This window comes from Haliaeetus leucocephalus, unplaced genomic scaffold, assembly GCF_000737465.1.
Source record: "Haliaeetus leucocephalus isolate CR32 unplaced genomic scaffold, Haliaeetus_leucocephalus-4.0 Scaffold351, whole genome shotgun sequence".
NCBI classification, from domain to species: Eukaryota; Metazoa; Chordata; class Aves; order Accipitriformes; family Accipitridae; genus Haliaeetus; species Haliaeetus leucocephalus.
Window position 1 is genome coordinate 1108928 of NW_010972787.1, and position 19928 is coordinate 1128855.

The 19928-nt window shown below is 41.9% G+C and overlaps 1 protein-coding gene across 1 annotated transcript in view; it reads right to left on the reverse strand.

The window, feature by feature from the left end:
• Positions 1 to 19928, reverse strand: part of ARHGAP20 (Rho GTPase activating protein 20) — a 61871-nt gene that overhangs the window by 13321 nt on the left and 28622 nt on the right. Inside the window, exons 4-10 of the mRNA XM_010572609.1 lie at positions 18427 to 18597; positions 12915 to 13064; positions 10998 to 11039; positions 9930 to 10014; positions 6991 to 7068; positions 2919 to 2985; positions 797 to 979 (exon numbers count right to left, since the gene is read on the reverse strand). Of these exons, the coding sequence (XP_010570911.1) occupies positions 797 to 979; positions 2919 to 2985; positions 6991 to 7068; positions 9930 to 10014; positions 10998 to 11039; positions 12915 to 13064; positions 18427 to 18597 (776 nt within the window). The remainder of the gene's footprint in view (positions 1 to 796; positions 980 to 2918; positions 2986 to 6990; positions 7069 to 9929; positions 10015 to 10997; positions 11040 to 12914; positions 13065 to 18426; positions 18598 to 19928) is intronic.

Here is a 19928-nt window from a genome sequence, read left to right on the forward strand (position 1 = left end):
GTAGGGCAGAGTTCCCAACCGAGCTGAGTATGCCAGTGTGTTAAGCACAATAAAACCACACCATGGGATGCATCCTTCCCCTACAGAGTTTTTAGTCTAAATCCCCAATCCTGTAAAGATCTCATTTGTTTTACCCATGAGCAGTGAGCAGTCATTGTGTCATTGACAACAGAGTGCAAAACAGAGAGCAGGTGCTCATATTTCTGCAGCATCAAAGCCAAAGGCAGAAGGAAATATTACTGTCTTCATTTTACTCAGAGAACTGAAATAAAGGAGTTGTATTCGCTCACTTCATCTAGGTACTCAAGTACATGCCTAGGCTTTGCCACGTGAGGGTCCCAGTGAGGCAGGTGTGTAGTCCTAAGTACCTTGTTGAGATAAAGGATGCTGCCAAATGTTGCATGGGAATTCTGTGCCGAAGTCAAGCCTTGACTCCTGAACCATAAAACCACTCTGCCTTGCTACAGAGCACAGTGAGGGCTGCAGAGAGAAGCTCGGTTAATAGACTTATAAAAAATTGCAGAGGAGAGATCTTGTCTTTCTTTTGCTGGTTTTAGAGCAACCATTTGACAGGCAGCTTGTCAAAATGTAACTTACAAAGATGACAGGTATACAACAGCACACTTAAATCAGGGAGAGCTACATTGCAAAACCCCCATGCAGCTGGAAGGTACATCTGCGTCCTCCCCTTCGCTTTCCACCACCCTCACATCCCGGCGTGTTTGCTTTCTGTAGCAGAGCCAGGGAGGTAGCCAGGCTCTGGGCGAACGATGCTGGGGCAAGGGGGGCAACGTACCATTCAGCTGCTGGCACACAGCCAGGCGGCTTGGCTTCAGCACAAACTGGCACTGCAGCTCCTGGGGCAGCTGCTCCGTCAAGAAGGACCCCTGAAGCTGCCTGGGGCAGGCACAGTGCTTTGATCCATGGGGCATAGCATCACGAATGTGGCTCATTTTAATTCCAAAGGGATATTCATGTCCTGTTCAAAGAGAAATCATAATATTCTGTGTTGAATTGACTGGAGGCTTGCAAAACTCCATCTGCCTCGGAGGAAAAGCAGATTTTGCATACTGGCCTGCAGCACTTTCTCTCTCAGTAATCTCAGAATTGATGCTTTTCTGCATATCTACATGGACATAAATCATATACTGGCAGATACGGAGTTACTGTGTTTGGTGTAGTTAAACAGATGTAAAAGTAAAATCAGGCCTATTACAGCTGTATCACATAAAAGCCCATGAGAAAAAATAAAAGTTACTACTTCTGAATTAAATGTTTATTCTTTCTACTGCTTTACTTGTGACACTGAAAGTTTAAGTACTGGTTGCTTATATCGTTCTAGCGAGAAGTGAGATTTCGGCAGCAGTCAATTTTTTGCTGAGCATGCAAAACCAAAAAATCCAGTATGAAAGTGATCTTCCCTCCCTCTCCATGGTAAGTGCAACAGCCATCAACTCAGTCAAACGAGACACAATTATGGTTCCTGTCTGAGGCTGAAACAGGAAGGAAACGTTAATCACAGGGCTAATGTAAATGAGCTACACTCGGCATTAACCAGCATCTTTGGGGACTACACAGAGGCAATTCATTTCTGGAGGAGCTTTCAAAAATGCCACCAGAAAGACATTTTTTGGACTTGCCTAAAGACCTGGTGGTTGAAATATATTAAATATGGGCACAATGTTAAGATGTTCTAGTTAACTTGCACTTTTAGGCTTGAACACTGATAGTGGAAGAGATGTTATTTGAGATTATAGGTAGTATGAAGCAGAAGCACAGTCTAACTCTGTTTCTGATGTCTACCTGTGATAAAAGCTGGCTTTATCTAATAAACCTTTGCATAAATATCAAGAACAGCATCAGTTTTATATCAGGTTCTTCTTTTCCAAGGATTGTAACTTGAATTTGAAGTGAGAGAGAGTCAGACAATTAGAAAGGCCTTTCCTGTTTCTGAATTCTCTGGTTCTATGTTTAAAAGCAAATTTTATCTGAAGAAGTTACACATAATAGTCAGAAGGACAAAGTCTGGTATGTTTCAGAGACAAACCAGTTTGCACTGTCTATGAGGTGCACAAGTTAGACATTTTATAAATATTAATGTTGTCTGACTCCAGCAAAGCATTTGTAGCTAAGGCCGCTTTAAGAAGGAATGCTAAGATTTACTGGGGTTAGATTTGCAGGAGGAAAACAGAAAATCCACAAATTTTTCTTGTTCTAATCATCTGTGAACTCATATAGCGCAAGTAATGCCAGGCTTCTACAGGGAAAGGTTCTTAATAATGGGAAGGGATTTGTTCTCAGTGAATCATGGGCCAAAATCAAATCACTCCATCCAATCACTTCAGAGCTTTGGGTTGATTCCTGGGGAGGAAAGGTCTCAAAAAGCATTTTAGAAAGTGAATAACCAATAATTTTCTCCTAATCTGAGGGGACCTGTCAGCCAGTAAGAGAAATACAGGATTGGAAAGGACCTCTTGAATCAGTTAACTTGAGTTGTGGAAGAACAGAACATTTCTCAAAACTCTGCTCACTTTTGCTGAGGAGGGGAGTAAACAATGCTATGGAAGTGTAGGAAGAAATATGGTAAAGTTGGACTGGCTCCAGGAGAGGAGGTGAGTGAGTGGAGAGGCTGACTCTGTAGACACACTGAGACTCATGCAGCAAAATTGGGGCAGAAATAAATGAACTTTTTTAACCTCTTAGTGACAAGCAAACAATTGCTCTTCAAAACAAAGGATCAGCATCTGAGTAGCTCCCCAAATAGGCAAAACTGTGTGACAGGGAAGTAAGAGAAAAAACAGGAAAAACAAAACAAAACAAAAGAGGAAACTGTATTTCACTCTTCTCTGTATTTCTTGCTTCCTTCAGCACTAAAAACTGAGTGAATGTTGAAAAACAAAACCATGCCAAGGACTTACCAATAAGAGGGTAAGGAGCATCTTCTCTTCCTGAAATCACCCACAGCTTATAGTCTTTTTCAGAGCCCTTTAAAATCAAAATTAAGAATAAGTTTGCCAGCCATTAAGAACAGGTTTGCATTAGGTTTCTCACAATATAAGGATAATCTGCACCTTGCCAGTGGGGTCAAAGGAATCCCCTTTACTTTTGCAGTGCCCAAATTTGCCACCAGCAAAGCTTCCAAACTGTCTGTCAGATGCACTGTGGTTTATGTGACCAGGGTCCAGCTCTGAGCAGTGAGAGGGGCTGGACCCCATCATTTCTGAAGGAAAAAGGGGAGATTTGCCCCAGTTCTTTCCCTGCTCCTGAAAGCAGAGGGATGGAGGTCAGAGCCTGCCGGGACTCAGGATGGCTTCTGGGGCCAGACCAAGATGTTAGCCATGCCAGCGCCCCCCCCCCCCCCCTCCCCCGTGGCTGAATCAGTCCCCATGTGCCTCCCCAATCCCAGGAGGTGGGACATGAGGCAGCCCCCAGCATGAAGGGGACCTCTGGCCTGGGTGCTGCTCCTGGCCCCCAGCGCCTCTGTGCCCCACTTCTCCACATCATCACTGAGCAGCACCCAGCCCCAAGGAGAGACAGGTCTGATCCCCCAGAGGGATTACAGATAAGCAGCATGAAGCAGAGACCTGCTGCAGAGTGTGTAGCAGACAGCGGGCCGTTTGTGTGAGCTAAGGTGACCCTTCAGCTCCACCCTGAGTATCAGGGTAATCGCATCCTCGAAGACATGTTCTGGCACACAGGCACCCCCAGCCTCACACCCAAGACCCCCGCTCCACCACCTCCCCAGCTCCTCTACATCCCCTGCACGCAGGAGGAGCTCAGGCTCGCCAGCCAAGAGCATCCTATGCCCTGCGCTGGAGAGCAGGGCAGGAGCACCTTCGCCTGAGACCTGAGCCCACGCTGATGATGCCAAGGTGAGCATGGCACCCAGTGGCCTCCTGGCACTCAGTGCTGCCGCAAAATCTCCTCCTAGGGCTGCCGTCGGCCCTTTTGTGCAGCCCTTTTGTGTGCAAGGGCTTGGGAGCGCTGGATGGTGTTTTAAGAATGCTGAGTCCTCTTTTTAAAATTTACAGTGGGAGAGGATAAATTTACATCAAAGGAGACAACTTCCAGAGGACTGGAGAATGTGAATATCTTTGGGAAAAGCTGCGTAAAACTGCTGATTTTAAAGCAAATTCTAAATATCGCCTTGAGCATAAATATACAAGCCAATGTTGCAGTGTAATTGAAGAAGGAGAATAGTACATTATTTCAGATATGACGGTGAGACAACAGAAATAACAAGAATGACATTTAATATAAACTACTCTCAGGACAAAAGCAAGTGGATAAATACACTGTGTGAAAAGTGGTCTATTATACCTTAAATCCCTTTTCAGTGACACTGCTAAATCAGGATAATTAAAATCTAAAAGTTTTCTGGCTACAAAAGGTGATAAATACCTCATGACAGTTTAAATCCTACCTCCTTTTAAACAGATTTGCCTACTATCCTGCATTGGCTGGATCTTCACCCAGTGTCCCCACAGCTCTTGAGACTCTTTCTACTTGCTGCACGCACCGGGTGTAACGCTGATACACCCAATAAAGCCTTTGCAGTTTGCTCGCTGACTGACAGAGCTTTCTGGCCCATATTAGCACTGCTGCTAAGTTAGCTAGCAGGGGGCAGAAGGAAAATAAATAGGCTTTGGAGACATCTCTGATGCCTCAGGGCAAGCAGCCAGGAGCAAATAAATACAGCTGAGGAGCACAAGAAAGGGTATTTACTTTTCCTTTTAAACATATATATGAAAGGGTTCGTTGCTGTGAATGGGAAGCAGGGGAAGGGGAAGAACTAGTAAGCACGGTTTCAGAAGGCAGGCTGCTCATCTCTCGATTGCAAATGTTGTCCTTTACGGGCTTATGAGGCCATTTGTCAGCATAAATGTGACTGTCTCAGAAAAATCAGGAAGTGAACTTATGGAGCTGGGAAACCCAAGGCCCTTCTTTCTGCCCCACTTGATAATTTGGAACAGATGATCAATGCCATTTTGCACAAACTAGTTGTCATTTCACTAGAGAAACCACAGAGGGAAAAACCCTGACGTGTTAAACCAGAGTGAACTCAGCCAAAGTAATAGCCCCATTAATCACACAACATGTGAAATGTAGTTTTTATAATTGCCATTGAAAAGCCATAGAGCTCCTTTCAAGTGGTTCTCTCTTGACATAAATAAAAAACCTCAAGACGGCGCATAAGGAAAAGCTTCCTCGCAGTCAGAACAATCCTTTGAGGGGGTTGGGTGTTTGATTGATACACAGGCTACAGCTTAATTTATTTAGCTTGCTTGATTTTATTGCTAATCTTATGATATGCTTCTAATGAAAAAGGCCTTATGCTACAAAGATGCGGTGAAAAAATGTAGTATATTACTTGGGCAAATAATTCTGCAGGCAAGATTTTACATCTTTTGGATGGCTTTCATTCTTTTTCCACTTGAAATAAAAATGTAAAGAGGAGGAAATGGTTGATTGCAATACATACAAAAGAACACAAAGCTGAAAACTAACCAGTTCCTCCGCCTGCTCATCTCAAACAAAATATTCTCTTCCAATACTACCATTTTCCTATTTTTTCTGTACACAAAATGAGGAACTGCAAATGACACCCATAAAATGGGTAAAAATGAAGCACATCATAATAAGGACTTGCAGTTGTAATATAGCACAGTCTCTTGATTTTTGGTGCAGACTGAGGGAGACAATCTGCAATTAAAATCCTAATTTTAACTCACATCTTAACCTTTTCACCTTGCAGTCCCTCCATCAACTCCAGGCCTATCTTAATTGGACAGACTGCTGGATCCTGAGCTCAGGCCAGAGCCCCAGCCCTGGTGTAAATGGGATGACTGAGCCATAACAAGATGACTAGACAGAAATTGCTGTGCCTGGGAAATACCAAGCTAGCAGAATAAGCCCCTGGATGCATTAAAAGCCTGTACAAATTAGGGATAACGAATGCTAGAGAAGACAAATTCTGAGGTTACTCCAACTTTTGCTGGGGGTCTCCAGAAGCCCCAGGGAAGCACAAGAGTGGCATTTTGGTCATATTTGACTCTTTACACTCAGGGCTGTGGTAAGGAAAGACTTGCCAGATTCCATGCAATGAGATAAACATATGCATCATGAGTAAGACATTTAAAAAAATCTTGGTACCCAAACAGCAGACTGACAGGCCAGTTAAAAAGCTGTCATCCAGGAGCTTCAATGACCACCAGTGTTGGCTGGAGCCACACTGTGAAACAATGAGAGAAACAGAATAAGGGAGCCAGAATTCTTGTCCCTGGCACTCATTCATTACCACACCTAAGGCACTATCGTGTCTGGTTTAGAGCAAAGGGAGCCAGCTGAGGCAGTACTTGATCTACTAGGAATTGCTGCATCTACTTGGTGCACTACCCTGCATTATCATAAGTCCTGTAAAAACCTTTTTCCAAAACAGTTTCAGGACATTGCTTAAATTGGGTGCATTCAGATTCTGTGCAATCACTCAGTTATATTCATATCTCACATAACACTAAAAGTCCATGGATATTTAGAGTGTCTGATTTGGACACTTGAGAGCAGTGCTTGTACTTGTAATCTGGGGACACAGCTGATCATGCATGTTTGCACATTTTTAAACCAACTAACAAGCAGGTCAGTAGGTTTCCTGTTCACAATGAAGTATGCAAAAGGAGCTGTATCAAACTTTCACTTCTTGTGTCAAGATATCTCCTCTCAGGCATCAGCAAAACAGATTTAAAAGCAACTTCAGATGTGAGGGATCCCTTACAGGGATGAGAGACTTATTCAAAACTTTTAAGGCACTTGATGATCTCTGGAGGTCTATATATTAACAAGGCACTTTTGCTTCATTTCAACAACACTGAATTGCTATGATAAAGGATTTAATTAATGTTCATATCCTAAAACTTGGAAACAGTGCAAGAGAAGATTTGATTATTAAAAGTGACTATAAAAAGACTCATTAAAACGGGTGCAAGGACTTACGTTAACTCCCAGTTGTTGCAGGGCCATCAGAATTACATCATTTGCTGTATCAACATTGGTTACACTTAGGGTTTTTGACTGTGAACAGAAAAAAGGAGAAGGGGAAAGTGGCATTAAAAATTTGGATTTGCAAAGAGTATCTGAAGTGCAATAGCTCTGCATAATTCATTGTTGGAAAAAATTGAGAGCATCCTGTTAAAATTTTACTTGATAAGTAAGTTATACTACATAGATAAAGATCCACCTGTCTGAGACCGAGGTTTGATTCCTCTGCTTTGTCACATACTTTCTGTATTTGCTCCCTGCTTCCCCAACAGCTCCAACAGAGAGTGCCATGATTAGTGGGGATGAGACCTCCACATTAAATTATGTGAAAAGACACAGCCACTAGCTGCACTTTAGACATTGCATAAGGAAAGTGTATGATGTGATTAATTTAAAAGCATGCTTGTTTCCTTTGAAAAAAAGAAACATTTTAGAGAGTTTTTTCAGTGAAATAAGAGGTTCTTGTATCAATTGTTAATTGTTTCTGTCCTTTTCTACTGAAGATCTCCCTGGTAAGAAAATACTGTATACAGGCTGTTCATCTCTGTATCATTTGCCACATTCTATATAGATTTCTCAAAGCTAGATTTGGCTTAGTACCAGAAGCACTTCCTCGTGGTAATCTTTCATCCAGTTAAAATGCTATGTCTCCAGCATCCTCCAGAATCTGCTGATCGGCAGTATGGAAAAGCGTGGATCAGCAGAAACACTGCTTTCTAAATAGCTACAGCGGCCAGCACGAAGCGCCAAGCTTTGTGTCGGAGGTAGTGCTGCCTTCCACAAGGTAGTTTTCCAGAGTGAGATTTCAGCACCTGCTGCCTGGCACCAGTATTACTCCTGTACAGCTGGGCAATGCTCTGTACCTCAGCACCATGGGTTGCTCTTATGCAGGGCAGTGCATTTCAAACACACCAGGATCAATGACTCCATCCTCAGCCCCGCCGGGATGTGGCAGCACCACTGCCATCACCTTGCAGAAGCAAGAACAAGTGGGGAAAACATGTCCAGAGTGGTTTTGGCTTGCACCATCAGAGCCACGCTGGCCTCACTTCCAAGCTGACAGGCAGCTCCCACACATCAAGCACAAATTACTAAGCCCTCTTTAGGGGCAGGCTAGTTTGGCTCCGCTGACAAGACTACACAGCTTTGGATTGCAGCTGGTTCATGGTCAGCATAAAGCCCTGGCAGAACAAACGCATGCCTGCTGCAGCAAACCGCCCAGGCATATCCAATGGACCAAAGAAGGGAAGGTGGCAGAGCCGGGATGTAAATGTTCACTGCCAGTCCCAAGACAGTTTGCTATACCCTGCTGCCCTGTGTAGCATACCAATTTTATACTGGCCATAGGATGTTCAGGTGAAACAACCCCTTGACATTTTGCATTTAGAAAAGATCTGAGCTGTACATTTGTGTAAGTCCCTGATGGTAACAAGCTGCCATGGCAATCAAAGAGAAGTAGTGAGAATACTGTGTATCTTGCTTCAGGACATGTCTGAATGCTCATACCATAAAAAATTTAACATTTGCCTGAAGCAATGACATCTGGCTCTCAGGAGTAGGTCAGCATATTTGCATAAGTTTTGCTCTTGGCTAGAATATAATAAAATGGTTTGTGCCCTGTGTTCAGTCTTCCCGCCCCTCCAAAAATGGAATAATTCTTGGGCATCTCCAGCTGCTGTAGCACAGGGACCACAGCGCCATAAGAACTATTTGCATCATAAAATTTCCATCTGCTCCTCCTCTGTTTTATTACTGATAATAGCTAGACTACAGTGTATTGCTTCTAGGACTGTCAGCATCAGGAAACTGTATTTGGCACATGAGCTAATTATAGCTAAGGAGAAAAGACATTTAAAAAAATCAACAACAAACCCTGATACAAGAGGGCAACACCTGAGTGCACATATGATTTATAGACATTTACACCTGGGCACATCTTGATCTGCATTTGAGCTATCACAGTTATTGTTATTGTTTATTAACATCTGCCTTAGCAACCTGGCAATTCTAACTATTATTGTTTACCTTAATAACGATTTTCTGAAAAAAAGGCAGACTCCTTTGTGCTTATGTCTATGCAAATACAGAATTCTAAGAGGAGATTCACTGTTGGGCAAAGACCTCCAATGAAGTCTAACTTCTGTGAAAATTTCTTGTGTCCTTGCAAATGCTCTTTAGGCTTCTGAGCATGAAATACAAATCTTACAAGAACAGTTAGAAAGAGAAGACAAATGTATAAGAAGCAGAGGAAGAATGGATGGATTATCACTGAATGCTAGGGTATCCCTAGGGAACTGGATACGTACAAGAATTTAGTTTAAATTGGTTAAATATGACTTAGTAAAAAAGGTGCAAATCATCCTATGGATGACCTTCCTTTACCAATTTACCTTGTACCTATAAATTTACCAGCATCAGTTAGTTGATGAAAAACATGCTTGAGGCAATTTCAGAGTGTTCATATACACAGCTTTACTGACTTACAATCATTATAAACAATAAAACACATTGCAACTTTGCAGAATTGAATGAAGGCAGCTGCGGGTTTAGGTCAGTTATACAAGCAAAAAAAGGGTACATTGTACTGGCATTTCTGAAGATGCTTACGCATAAGTTCCGCTAGAGGTGTTTCTTGGGACTTCACACTGTACAGTCTTTAGTTTGCGTGCCAGAACCAGTATTTCTTACCAAGCACACTGTCTTTAAAACAGAACTCATGTATTAAACAGGAAACAAACATTTCAGGGCTGCATATGCCAAGCCTTTTAAAAAGGCTGGATCCTTAAAGGAGGTTGCAAACCAAAGGAACCCTCCCAATATCCAAAGGATTTACAGGTGACTAGCACTCATAGGTGATGTGGATTTAGACCCCCACTTAGGTCAAAAGCACTTACATATGCACAAGTACCCACATCCTTTGCAATTATCTTCAGAGGAATGCTTTTAGGATAGTCTTTTTCCTTCTCTTCTCTTATTCGACTGCAAAACAAGTACAAAACAAGTAAATTTTTAATATTGTAAACATAAATACAAGACAGAGATTTAAATAGCAATCAAGCAGTAACTGGATAAGCAGCAGATTTTTTGCAGATGTACTGCAGTAAGAAAGATCTCTGAGGACAAGAAAGCATCCAGCAGTATCTGGAAGGGATGCTGACTGTGGCTCCCAGTAATGCCTGTTGTATTAAAGTTCATTGTAAAAATCAGAGTAAGCAGCAGAGAAACTGGATTTAAAAAATCAAGCTAAAACTACCCACCATTGTGATGCCTCAGTCTGCACTACATGCTCCTACTGGAATCAGTTACACCCCATTGTACGGACCAGTTCAAAGGACTGAACAGAGGAGTGAATTAGAAACCATCCCCAGCAAGGATGATTCAAACAACCCCAGAAACCCTGAAGAATCAGATAAAGACACAAACTTCAACCAGCAGAACTAGGTGACCAGAAAACAAAACCACCACTAGTAGTTTTCTGTCCACTGACTGAAATAAGACAGCTCTATTTACACAAACCTCCCCACCATTCCCTCCAGCTTGTGGTACATTTTGTAAGACCAAAATACAGCCAGCCATGAGCAGCAGATAGGTTAGAGCAGAGGTTCCTGAGCTGGGCTTGCTTAGATGCCATCACCATGGAAAAAGCCCCAGGCTCAACTAGAGCGATGGTGGCAGAGGCTCCTACAACTGTGTAGGGAAGGGATCATGTGTGATAGGAATTGCTCCAGTTTTGTGCTGAGCCATGTTCAGACACAGGGAAGCATTTCCCTCCTTGCGCAGTGATCATTGCATGAATGGCACATACCATCTTCTGCAGGGAGAAGACAAGAGATCATTTTTTTCTTAATATCACTTTGAAAGAGCTTATCTATCATGATGGCATAGGCACCACAGCTTGGGAATCACTGGTCTAGATGACGGGCACTCTTTTCAGTGTCTTCAAAGACTGTGTAATAAAGTACCTTTGCAAAAAAGACAGCCATGTTTCCTTTTGTTCTGCAGACCTGCAAGAATTAGAGAAAAACAGGGACAAATCAGCCATCATTCTAATACCAAAATAGCCCATGTACAAACCACAGTGGAACGGACTGACTCTTGGATGCAATTTCCATAAATACCTACAAAAACTAAAAGGTTTTTCAAAATTTGAATGAAAAATCTATTTCCCTGTAAAATAAACTGAAAAGCCTGCCACAGGGATCCAAAGGCCCAGTTACCAGTTTTTATCACAGAAGTTAAAGCTTTACCAGTGAATTCAGTAGGCAATTATTTGAGTTCTTAAACTAATGTCCAAATAGGAGGGGACTTTAAAATAAGGGCTTAATTCAAAAGTTTAAAGGTATCTCCTTAGGTACATAGACTTCTTTCCACTTTCACTGTTCTAACTCTCTTCTTATTTATTACTTGGTTTATCACATCACAAAGTACACATAAGCCACAATGAAAAAAGGTCCCGTTATACTTAGTAGGGTTTAACTTCGGACATTTTAAGGCTTATCTCATTTATCTTTATCTCATTTATACAATTTCAAGGATACAAAACTGTCCAGTTAAATGTAGCTAATAATAGGATAGTGTAAGGAATCTAACCTAATTTTGCTTCAACTTTCTTGATTTAAATCCTGTCCCAGATGGGAGTAACTGCTATTCCCACTGCTGCTTCTGCAGATCAAGTTCTTCAAATTTTCAAAGCAGGTATTTAGGAAGCTATAAGCCTACTGAATGATGCTGTGAGGGTAATGCACTTTATATACATTAAAAATGTGATTCTGCTTTGACTGCTTCAATTCTGTCGGATATGCATCTACAGACTCATGCATGGCATTTTAGATTTTTCTGTGTACCTTCAGACATAAAATAATTTCACTTCCATAAAATCTGACTCTGTTTTTATTGAAGCTATTGCTTTCATATCCAACTATTTTCTGATAGCTGTAAAGGATCATGTACTGTCTCTAGATCAAAGCTCGTTTGTTGGCAAGAGTTCAACTGAAAATCAATAGAAAATTTCAGCTTTGTTTCAGGACTATTAAGTGAAAAAAACATAAACAGCACAACCAGCTCAATAGAGAGCAGTTTGTGCACAGCATTCTCTTTGGATATGGACAATGTGACATACAAATTAAGCTGCATGCGTCAGCTTTTGCTCTCTGTTGGTAAAGAGGAAAATGTATTTTTCAAGACCCAGCCAAATTACTGTGGCTAAGCAGCTGGGATTTCAGGGGGATGGTGCCCTCCCTTATCCAAAGTGACGACAGAGCCCTCCCGCTGAGACTAAAATTAGTCTAATCACTGAAATTACCTCTACAGCCCTTATGTGTTCTACAGTCAATGCTGCAAAGACAGACCAAAAATCTTTCTCTCTATTAAAATTCAGAGATTCTGCTTTAAGAGGAATTTTGACATGTTCTCTGGCACAATTAAACTAAAAAGAGAAATAGGACAAGGTCAGTATTTCACTGTATGTTTCCTGCTACTTCCAGTCCAAGCTCTTCTGTTTAAAAGTGTCCTACAAGAGTCTCTTTGATCCTTTCATTAGCTTGGCTGTTTACTATTTGTAGTTCATCTCATTAATTAGCCAAGATGTTTGTCAAGTTATACTAAAAAAAAAAGAATTTCCACTGAGCAAGTCTGCAACACAGACAGTGCTTTGCCAAATCATTTATTTTCTCAAATTCTTAAGTGATAAGCAAGTATCACTGCCACATTTGCAGAGAGACAGAAGGGTAAGTGACTTGCTCACAGCAGAAGGCATCGGTTTAAGAATCAGTAAGTACATGCTTCTCACATTCACTGAAATGAATCCGTGACAGTCTCGTTACCTGCCAGCCTAAAAATATTTAAGTAACTTAGTAAATAAAACATACCTCAGCTCTTACCTGAAATTTGCCACACAGTTTGTGGTGGGCCAGCCCAAAACAAAGGACCTCTCTGGGTCTGTGCTGCCTTCACAGACTTCTTCTGTACAAAATGCTGTCCACATCTCACAGAGACGTGCTTGGCACTTTAGTTTGAAATGAGAGTGCGACCTGCCGGCAGAAATTCACAGGTATGTCACACACATGAAAACAGAGCAAGGCAGGTTAAACAACTCAGAGTTTCTTCTTCCTTCAGGCATATATGAAGCTTGCATTGGAGCTGATGGAAGAAGCACTTCTGCTTTAGTTAAAGAAAACAATGTTTTACTTGGGCTGCATATAAAAATATATCAATTTCTGATCTAAATGGGATCAACAGATATCTTATATGCGGGATAAATAGGTTGCTTGTGGCATCCCTGGACATCCCCCTTCTTCAGGGAAAACTGCCCATGTCTAGAGCTCCCCTCCAAATCTCACCATGAGGCAAAGATTGCCACTTGTGTTGGACTCTCCTTTCAGTGACTTTAGGGCCATTGAGGAGTTAACAGTATAGTTGGATTGCTTAGCCACAGAGTCAACAACTATGGTGAGTTTAAGTAGTGACAACTAAGCCAGAGCAAATGAAGCAATCCTGAAGAAAGAACAAGCAGAAGACTGCCATTTGTGTTAATTACAGCACAGGTCACATACAGCCTCCACGAAGTAGCTGCATGGTAGCTTTAGGCCCACACCACTTGGAGAATGAGCCAGGATTTTGTGCATTCTGAAAATATCTACTCATCTACAAGGAAGATACATAATTTCCCCAATTTTTTAAAAATTTGGCCCTTCCTGTATTTTATCCTACTGAACATTAGAGTACAGTAAAGGTCAAATTTACAGAATTTCATGTTTTAATTTCAACTCTTTTCTTCCACTTAATTTCTCATAATAAGTCTCCTTCGTTTGTAGGATCAGTGGGCACCAGTGCAATGTAAGAAACAAGTAAAATCTCACAAAGTCAGTCCAGCTCTGTAGCAATGCAACAGCCACTCATTTCAACCCTTGCAGACTGAATTACCTGAGCTATGGTTCTCCTGGGCCAGCAGGGAAAGGCTGGAGGAAAAGCGTTTCCCCTGAAAATGTTTTTCCCTTCTAATCCAAGGAATGCAAGCAAGAGCATGTCAGCTCATCACTGTGTTGCAAATGTGGATGGGGACAGTGCCAGGTATCATGGTGATTAGTGCTCTATAAATAAATATGCCAGGTAAGGAGTTTCTTAGAGCTTTGATACACATGGACTACCTTCTCTGAGATTAGTCTCACTTACTAGGTATTTGATTTAGGACAGACTGAACTAATACAGTCTGAAACATTAAAGTACTTGAACCTTGTGGCTTTAAAGAGGACATAGATGAACGTGAAGTACCCTGACTCATCTGAGGTTTCCAGCTGACATTGTGCTAACAGGTGTAATGGGGTAGTGCACCACTAATAACCCAGCAGTGTTTACAGTGGTGGGCCAGAAAGGACCATCAGTGCATATCACACCTGGCAAAAAGGTGCACTTCAATTAGATTGCCATAAAATACTGTAAAATACCATCTCAAGTTCATGTATTTTTTAAACTAAAAGCTAAACACTATGGTCAGCTAAACTAAGCTGACCATGGTGTTTACTGGTCAGCTGCGCATTTCACCTCTCTACTCTATCACGTTTTGCTACCCCATCAAAAGTAGAGAACATTTCAACATGCTCGTCAACAAATCAGTTTGTGATGCAACAAGTAAGATCTGTCAAGAATACAGAAATAACTGTAACTGACTGACCACAGAATGAACTGTGAAAATGCAGAGTTACAAAAAAATACAGCTGTGAATTCTAATGCAGATGTTAATAAATGGATGCCTGGTCTGACTCCACTGAATCAATCTGTTGACCTTCCCTTTCTCCTCAATTTCTCTTTCCCATTACCCAGTACAGTGAACTCTCTACATGCTGTTTCACTTTTTTCACATTTGCAGTTCATAAAGCCAGTCCCCTACAGTGCCAGTAGCGGGTGTCAGCAGGGTGTTGGCAGAAGCACAAAGATGTTCTCCAATCATGCTTGATGTATATTCTTACCCCGTTTGCCATGCCTAGTCACAGCTCTCAGCTATTATCAGTATTCAAGTGGCCTGGTTTCCAGACGCACTGAAACAGTAGCCTCCATTAACATCTAAAGAGCCTGAAGTACAATTTTATCTCTACCTGCCATGTCCTTTATGCAATCCATGGGTTCTCAGCATTTGTGAAATGTGGGTCTTCCATTTAAGTGCCAAAGCGTTAGCTCTAGAAATGAATGTATCATCACTGACTAACGAAGCAGCATGACTGAACATTTGAAAAATGGGAAGAGTAACAATCTAACGAAGATTTTTTTTTTTTAAGGAAGTAAGTCTCCTTGCAAGTGTTACACTGTAAATATCAGGCAGATCCAGAGTCCACTGAAATCAACAGAAAAATCATGAACATCAATGGTGTAGGTATTGACACACCCCAAACTGTGCCACCTCTGCAGACTAAACTCAGTTCCTTTTGCTTTCTGTAAGTGGCAATTGGATACCTTGTGGCCGTTAACAGATGGAAGATTAACTTCTCACTAGATTTGCTAATCTCCTTAATAGGACCCTCTGACAAAAGCATTAATGGATCTACCGTGAGATTGCTACTGTAATTCCATGTCTGCACTCAACCATTAATTTCTATGTCCAGCCACCTTGGGAAAATAACCTTAAAATGCATGTATGTATTACAAAGGAGAAAGAGGAAGACATTTCTCTGTGCCTCCCACACAAAAACTTATGTGAGAAGCCTTGATCATTGAACTGACAGATCCTTGAAATATTTCCTCTGCTAAATAAAACCACACACTCTCTGTAAGAAATCTAATCAATATATAGAAAACAGTGTAACATTTTACATACTTAACATTGGTTTAGTGAGAAAAACTCTTTCAATTAATTAATGTATGACTTAATCCTCACATGAAGGCAGTAAAGGACAGGGCAGCAGAGAGAAAAGCAGAGCATGTGAGTATTTTTCTTATTTTTTATAAGCTGGGCTAATGCATGATTTGAAAAGATAACAGTCTACATTTCAAAAATGATTAGAAAGTAGCAGAAAACAAACCCACAGGCACCTTGTCCAAAGTCATACACGGACTGGTTGTGGAGAGGACTTACCCCCCCAGATTTCCATGGGAGCAATGCCAATTCGCTGCCTTTAAGCATGAGCTCAGTGCTGTACAGGAGTTTACTCAAGAAGTTCAGAGGCCACAAGATACTCGTTGCCCTCTTTAGGAAAAATTCGTACCCGTTTGCTGATCATACAAAGTCTAATTATACATGAGCATCCTTTGTACCATGACTGGCTACCCACAGCTGAGCTGACACCAGTACAGCACTAAGCTGTACCTAAGATATCTTAGGTGTTCACATGCCCCAAGCTGAAAAACTACTTAACATAAAAGAGTATTACAAATTTTTAGTACCTTCACAAGGAATAATTCTGAAGTTAAATCAGATTCAACTGTATCATTAATTCTGTCCTGGTGACCTGCTGCCTTGACTGTGCATCAGCTATTAAAAAGTCAGTAACAGTCAATGGTCACAGCCACATAGCAATACACACCACTCAGGTTTTCCCTCTAGGAATCAGAGATGATATTTTAGCATGAGATAGCTTTAAAAATGCTGATTTTTAAGTAGTATTCATTAGTGACAGCTCTGATGCTTTAATTGCTGACAGGGCAGCTGTAGAGAGAACATCCAATTAGTTCTTTAAAATAAATGAAGTAGTATCGCTCAAAATACTGTTTTTACCATTTCTAGCATAGACTTGCCTCCCTCCCTTTTTTTCACATGCAGAAGCACAATTTATTCTCTTCCACCTTCTTCAAACATTGCAGACTCTTCACCACATTAAATCAAATGCTGTAAGAGGTGTTATTACTCCCTGGGGACCAGATTTTGGAGTGGTTACATTGAGTAGTGCTTTCCTATGCAAATAGTCCCATTGAGACCCAGCCAAACCTGCAGTAATATGCAGCTCAGTCTGGGATTGTAACATTGCTTCTGCTCAGCACACTGAGCAGGGAAGGAGGGATTCATCTCTCCTGAATTTAGTCTTCTACATTGTAGGAGATAAGCTAGTGGACTATGCCCACTGAATAGCCAGTGGACAGAGTGAGAGACCCCCAAGAGCATGACTCCCCTCACCCACCGTCGACACTCTTCCAGGGCCAGGTGAGTTTGCTGCAGGAAGGTGCTGGTTTTCCCTCAGTGACTATAAGAGGACCCTAGATGACTAGGTAAGTTGCAAATATTTAACATTTTAAAGCTTAAAGTAGGTGAGGTGGCCACCCTAAACATGACACAAACATAAATAAGTACATTAACAATGCTATTACTGCTACTGCTGGTAGAATAGCAGGATTTCCCCTAAATATCCTGATGTTCACCAACCACTCGTAGTGGAATATGTTTTGGGTAAAATGTCCTCTGTGTTGTCACACCACATCAAATGAGAGAGTTCAGCTGGGGGGGTTATGTTTACCATGTGTGATTCAAACAGACACAGCTCAGATTTCTACAGAAAACACAGATTTATTCTGGCTTTTCCCAGAAGCATCTGAAACAACTGCTTAAGTGAAAAGACACATTGCAAAAGCCCAGGATTCACATTGAGATTACCCACCCTGTGAAACCACAAACACAGTGCCTAACAGAAAATGAAGCTGCATCAGGATTTTTTATTATTATTTCCCCATAACCCGAAACAACAAGTGAAAGCAACCTCTAAAATTGCCTTAAACCACAAATGCTGCATGAAGCTGGCATGCTAGACATAGCTTGTAAATCTGATTTAATTGTGAATGGTAGAGTGAATAATCAGATCTCAGCAGCAAGCCTGATTACACATGAACACTACCCAGACTGCTCAGCATCACCTCCCTTCCCCTTCCCCTTCCTCACGCTCCTCCTGGCACAGCACAACCTACAGAGATGGACACCGCAATGCCACCTGCAATCTCTATTTTGATAGAGCTCCTCATCACTGTTGCGTATCAAAGCAGCTTCCAGGTAAGCGTTAAGACCTCTAACCCCTCTGCGACACAGCCACCGGTGTTACGCACACCCCATAGGACTGAAGATGACCTGTCTAAAACACAACAGTCAGTTGAAAGCAGCGCAACGGATGCAGTCGAGCACCGATGAGTCTTTTCTATGACACTGCGCTCCCCAAGCAGAGAAGATGATACAACACAAGCAATATATTCAAGAACATCTGATGCTTCTTTAAAATGTTGCATCCTGGAATTCCTCTATGGCTATGGGGTTTCCAAAGGTGCCTGGAGAGGTCAGGCACCTAACATCCGTTGACCAAATAAAAAGCTTCCTTATGATTTAGGGAAGATTTACTACTCAAAAAGCATTATGGAAATCCATGCTATGCTCCACTGAGAAAAAGGGCTGCTCTGTAGGAGCAGTGCCTGAGGTGCCATACTCACTTGGACTTGGCAACAACCAGAAGGTCTGTGAAGAGGAAAAGGTGTCGCTCCTGGGTTTGCAGACCTGTCTTCAGCTGCACGTGGCCGTCCAGGATGAACGTTCGGTTGTGGCACATGAAAGACTGCACAAGGGGACATGCCTCTGGGCTGATGGGGGAGAAGCAGCCTTCCCTGCAAAAGGAAATAAAGGGATTAAAGGCAAGCAAATCAGCTGATTGCCTGTGAGTGAGAACCAGGCAGTGACTTCCCGTACCTGCTGCCAAAAGGTAATTTATTTGACCACATTTCAGTGAAAGGTGAGAGGGACAATGAAGATAATTCAGCAGTCTGATTCTGACACAAAATCTGTTAGGGACTGTCCTTGCTAAGTCTTTTACAGCCCAAGCACAGGGCTAGCATTTAACAAATTACAATAATTTAAATATAACCCTCTCCATTTTGTTTATTTGTATTTGTCTCCCTTTGTACTGAAGTCTTAGAGAAAATACTGCACTTTCTGTAGGCTCTCCATAAAGAGAGAGGAGACATATGCATGATGAATGGATAACTGCACACCCACCTTGGTCAGAAGAGGACTCGTATTCAGGGTTAAAAGCAATTTATAGAAATTATTCAGAACCAAGGACAAACATAAGGTGCAACTGAACCTTGCTAGAGAGAGACCATGTACTAGATGCAACATGGGAAGAGGCTGCTCAGCCCCTCTCTCTCCCAGCACATGACCCACAAGCATTGAAGTAAGCTCCTCTTGCAGGGTTTGGTTGTGTGACTGGACCACAGCTATGCTCTTCTGTGGCTGTGGTATGTAGGGGCAGCTGGATAATACAAACCCAGGTCTACAGGGGAAAGATCAGGCTCCCTCCTGGAAGACACCGATCTTTTCTAAGGAGGTATCGGGTAGGTTGCAGTCCAAGGTTACTGATGGTGGAGACATGACTCCCTCAACCCCTCCTGATCTCACTGTTCTACATAAAGTACTTGAACAGTTATTGAGGCAGAAACTAGAGTTTCTCTAACACGATGGTCAGCTAACTCACCCAGACAGGATATCCCTAGTTTCTGAACCCTGCCCTAACAAATGCCTATTTATATGGAGCCGAACTGAATGAATGCGAGGGTCTGAGGGGAGGACACTCCTCCTCTAGGGCTCTCTAGATGTTGGTTTCAAGTCAGGCTCTCCCTTGGAAAGCTAGAGACATGGCTTCAAATCCTCCCAGGCAGGTAAGAGAACTGAACCTGGGTCTCCTACACCCTTGTGTACCTTAAATAATGAATTTCTGGATTAAAGCCAGGACCCATCAGTATCTTTGCTCATGATTTTTAAATGCAACTTTTCAATTATTTGCTTTCCCTAGAGGTGCCTCCAAATGAACCATTTCCCTTTGGTTGAATGAATCGGTTCAATTTTTATTCAAATGTATTTACTTATTTTTTCATGTTAAAAAAAGAAAAGCTAACATTTGGCAGGATCAGCTTGGCAAGGAAAGGCTGAAATGACCAGC